Source organism: Carassius carassius, chromosome 40, assembly GCF_963082965.1.
Source record: "Carassius carassius chromosome 40, fCarCar2.1, whole genome shotgun sequence".
NCBI classification, from domain to species: Eukaryota; Metazoa; Chordata; class Actinopteri; order Cypriniformes; family Cyprinidae; genus Carassius; species Carassius carassius.
In genome coordinates this window covers 19,392,205-19,397,193 of record NC_081794.1, presented here as the reverse complement: position 1 = coordinate 19,397,193, position 4,989 = coordinate 19,392,205, and the positions used below count along the sequence as shown (strand labels likewise).

Here is a 4,989-nt window from a genome sequence, read left to right as displayed (position 1 = left end):
TATTTTGCCGTCAAAACTGTTGACGGTGTCCTTTATCAGTAGGCGTAGTTGTAGGTGTGTAAAAAAAAGTTGATATTGTTGTCATGAAGACAAGATCCTGGTCTGTCGGCGGCCTCCCTCTATGTCACCTACAGCAGCAGCAGCGCGCCGCGTCAGGCACGCTTCTGGTGTATATTGACACAGAAAACGCCACGCTCCTGGTACGCAGCAGACATGCCACGCTCACGCCACGCAGCCAGTGTGTCACCGGCCTAACTCTTCATCTGAACGCGCTCTCTTTGAAATAGGAATCGTTGCCATATTTCTTGTTACCATTGTTTATTCATCGCTGTCTCGTTTGTATTTGGCCAGTTTGGAGAAAGCCTCACCAAACCTGATCAGCCAGCGTTTGCGATCACGAGAACTTGTGCAAACGCCGATGGATGATATGAATGCAGATGACTCCAGATCGGTGATGCGGTATTTGCTTTCCCAACAAGATCCATCGCCCAACACTAAATTAATTTGCTGAATGCATAAACTGTATTTTCCTGTGCTCAAATCTGCATATCTAAAGGAATGTTTGAGGTAATTTGTTAATTACCATAGACATAGAATTTGCAACTATTACAGTTATTACACTTATATACAAAACTTTGTATTATGCTTGCTATAGAGTTTGTGACGTCGCGTGCACTACTGCCGGTGGCAATAGACAACCGTGGTAGCAACCGACCACCGCGGTGACGCGGTTGTTACGGCAACCGTCACAGCCCTATCAAAGACGTACTGTAAGACCAACATACAGTAAAACAACATAAAACAGGAAATTATATCATATATATTTAAGATCCCTACACAACCTCATCATGTGGTGTCATGGTCAATTAGTCTCTTAGAATTTATAGAGCAATGCAAGGAATTGCAATTCAAGGAAAAAGCAATTTGTTCAGTAAACCATTGTTTAGTTAGAAATAAAGTTGTTTAGGTTTTTTCCTCCTGTATCCAAACCATATCGGACCTTGACGCCAAAACGAACCGTCATGTTTGTGTACCATTACACCCCTATTTATTTATATATATGTATTCATGGTTAAAGAAAAATTCGTTATTACTTTTTATCCGATGGATAAAACACATTTATATAAAAAAAATTGGAAATGCTACAAAACCCAAAAGCTTATTATAATGTCCTTTTAAAATGACTTTTAATTTGACACTATTACGACCACTTCCAATAAGCTTTAAATAATGTCTATATATTCCCTTCTTTAATTTTGAATGCAATAAATGTGCAAACCTGCAGTTCCATTATTGACATTATGTCCTGCCACTGCTGCTCCAGGTCTAGTGGTGTATCAGACTGCGACAGAGTGGCTTGTAGAGTGATCCCTTGTGATGTTGTAGGTGTTTCCTCGGCTGAATCTCTCAGCTGTGAGGTGGGTCCAGTGGACTGGAACTAAAGAGTAAAAAAAAAAAATGTAAAATGACAATCAAACAAAAAAACGGCCAAGTTTTAATCCGTAATGTAGCATGAATTTCACTGTCGCTACCTCTGGCTCTTCACCAAATGGAAAGGTGGCCTCCAGAAGCCTCAGACATTCCTGCAGGGATAATGAAGTCTGAGCACCGAGACTGGTAAGCTAGGACATACAACAAGAAAAGTTCATGTAATTCCAAGGCTGACTGAAATTCACTTGACATCTACAGCTCACCATCTTTTTTGAATAATCTAAAAGCATTATTAACCCAAACCTTGCTGTGCTCCTCACACCTTCCTTTAATCCTAGCATATTACAGCACATACCTCCGTAGGTATGCTCTCTCCTGTCTCTCCATCAACATGAGTTAGGCTCTGCACTGCTTGGAGATTAAGTCCATTTCTCCAGCTTTCCTCTCTTCCACCTGCCTCCTCGTTCTCTTCATTAGGTTTATCAGCCTCACTCTCCTTCTGCCGACTGCTATAGTTAAATACTTCTCGGCCAGCACCAAGGTCAATATCCTGCCTCCATAGGATGTCTATGAGGTCAATGTCCTAGAAATATATTCATTAAAGGGGAGTGTCATAAAAGGTCTAAAATTACAGGACATCATCAGATAATTACATTTAATGAGGAGGGAATGATGCAGATTTGTCAGCTCTTATTTGGCTAATTGTCCCAAGCATATATTCCTAAATAAACCACAAAGAAACCACATCTCTCTCAAAAAACTAAATGCTACATATATACTATCCTGATAGCCACAAGTGTAGATGGCCTCTACTACTACTACTAAAATCTCCATTTGATTCAGGGCAGTATTTATTCCACATGTCAAAGCTGTGACATTGCTAGAAAATGTATTATTTACATTACTATTAGCCTAAAACCTTAACATTAGCAGAACTACCAAGTTTTAAGAGATACACAGCTCTATCGATGAGACCACACCCTGTCCAGCCACTATTGTAAGGCTCATAATGTAGAATAAGAATACTACTAGCTCACATACAATGCTCTTGATAGCAACTATGCAATCCTCTTAATCTAATAGCTAGAGATAATAGCATAAGACAGTTCTCTCTTTGAAGAAATCAAATACGAACCAATGTCAATCTAATTACTGTAGGCTAATCCAAAAACACACAGCTACTGTACCTCTTTGGAGAGGTCGTCGCTGCTCTCTCTCTCCCCTTGCTCCTGACTGTCCTCAGGGGCCAAGGCTCCCAGACTGTCCTCTCCGCTGAGGCTGTAAGTGGTCTCAGAAGCACTGCCAGCCCCTCTCATGGCCGAGGCGTCAGAGTTGTTCACGTCCTCCAGGCTGCCCCCATTGTCCAGGGCAATGCTGGGGCCGGACTGACTGGTTGCCGAAACCACAGTCTCTGGGTCACGATGCACCAGCCAGGCACTCAACTCGGTGCTGGGCACACGCAGATGATCCAGGGAGCGGACCTGGTTCAAAAGCCGACGAGTGGTGAAAAAATGGTCCAGGTCCAAACTTTTAGGATGGATGCCATAGCCGTCCAGGGTGTTACGGAGATTGTGGAACTGCGTCTGGGTGTAGGCCGAGCTGGGGCCCAGGATGATCTCATGGAGTGGGGGGAGCTGATTGTTTAAATAAGTGTCAAAGTCCAGCCGTACCCCAATTAGACTCAGGAGGATAGTGAACTGAATAAGACCCTCTGTGAAGTACTTTTTCAAGTAAAGCATTTCTTTGCACAGGAACAAAAAAGAAAAAAACTCAAAAAGGAACTAAAAAGCAAAAACAAAAAAATACACACAAACAAATTTCAAACCCAGTTAAGGTTATGGTCAGCCTTGTATACGATAGAAAATCGAAAGCAGACACAATATAAAAGGATGCTCGCTCTGTTTCACAGTCATGTGCTTCTAATAAAACAGAACTAAAGGTGAAGAGAAATCCTCTTTTGTTGTCTTTGAAGAAAGTTTTTTTTTCACCCAAATTATATCCAGCTTATATATTTGTAAGCATGCACTTTCAAAGTTCACCAAGCCTGCATAGAAAGAGAAGACAAAAATTAAGCCATTATTATGGAATTAGTGATTAAATTGCAAATTTTTCAAATGCAAGTGAACTGCAATTAAAGCTTAATCAGTTAAATAACATCAAAGATGCTTGCATCATAATGTAGTATAATACACTAATTACATTTTTAAAAATGTAATGTTAACATTCAGATTTATAAAATCACATCAGATATCACAACAAAGTATTTTAACAACCTAATTAAAATAATGCATTGACAATTTAGAGTCTTACTATGACACTGTTATTATAAAATATGAATGACCTCCCACCACAAACACCCACCTCACAATCACACCCACATCAATCCATCCATCCCTGTAACCCTCTAATAACCAAAAGTCGCAACGAAATCGCCCATATCCGCCACCAGGTCCACTGGTCCAGGTCCACTGTGATTCGGCCTAATGTCATTCTATGCCTTCTTTCATTTAAAACCTCGTCTAAGAACAATTTACTTGTCCAAGCACTGTGAAGTACTGACCTCTTACACTTCCGCTATCACAGCCGTTAGCAACAAGTGGCGCAACAGCCTCTGATTGGCTAAGAAGCCTGTCACTCATTTCCTCTCCACGCTACAGCCAATAAGGAGGCGGGCCCTAAATGGGTTCTACCGGGGACATGAATTACTAATAACAACTTTTATTAAATACCCAGTTCTTGTCAACTGGTTAACCCTAACCGTTCAAAACGGTTCCTTCAGTCCACGCAAAGCTGTCATGTGCGTTTGCACATTGACACACACTCCCACATTCGCAATTTCGAAAGCTATAGCTAACTTAGCCCGGTAGCATAGCATCAAAATAGTCCGTTTTCATACTTACTCAGGAAGAGCTTACTGACAAATGATTCCGAATGGCTCTACGTGCATACACAGCCACTGTCATCTGTCACTTCCAACTAACTACACACTTATTTCCTCAGATCTCTATGTGGTTGTCACTCCCCTCTCGCTTTGAATGGGCCACCATGACTTGCAGAATTTCCTCTTGCCGACAACTTGGCTGAACTGAGGCGCTGAAGCATGCTGCCACTGCGCACGCGTAGAATATTCTAGTGCACGTTAGTGATGGGCATTTCGGCTCTTTTTCGTGAGCCGGCTCGTTTGACTCAGCTCACTGAAAAGAGCCGGCTCTTTTCTTCTTCTTCTTTGTTTTTAACGGCGGTTGGCAACCAGCTTTTGGTGCATTACCGCCACCTTCTGCTCCGGAGTGTGAATCAGAAAATAGGCTTACACTCTAGTTTCCAACATAAAAAAAAAAAAAAAAAAAAAAAAAAAAATTTATAACACCTAGACACAATCATTCATTACCCAACACACTTTCCCATATCCCTGTTTATCCTCATAATCTATTAAACAAACCCGTTTCCCTTAAGAAAGTTAACAATATTCTAACCTGTGCTCTGTCACCTATGCTCAACAATCCTCTTGTTAATTCCTGAACCCCTAATTCCCTCAAATTATTCTCCATTATCACTCTC

The 4,989-nt window shown here is 41.3% G+C and overlaps 1 protein-coding gene across 3 annotated transcripts in view; it reads right to left on the bottom strand.

Moving 5' to 3' along the window:
• Positions 1-4,545, bottom strand: part of nfe2l1b (nfe2 like bZIP transcription factor 1b) — a 10,574-nt gene extending 6,029 nt beyond the window's left edge. The window contains exons 1-5 of one of the 3 annotated variants that reach the window (XM_059532401.1): positions 4,332-4,545; positions 2,619-3,475; positions 1,787-2,014; positions 1,533-1,622; positions 1,280-1,438 (exon numbers count right to left, since the gene is read on the bottom strand). In XM_059532401.1, coding sequence (XP_059388384.1) covers positions 1,280-1,438; positions 1,533-1,622; positions 1,787-2,014; positions 2,619-3,170 — 1,029 coding nt within the window. In that variant the 5' untranslated portion in view covers positions 3,171-3,475; positions 4,332-4,545. Of the gene's footprint in view, positions 1-1,279; positions 1,439-1,532; positions 1,623-1,786; positions 2,015-2,618; positions 3,476-3,792; positions 3,978-4,331 lie in introns of those variants that run through there. The other 2 variants (XM_059532402.1, XM_059532403.1) reach the window with 2 other exon arrangements.
• Positions 4,546-4,989: the final 444 nt, after the last annotated feature.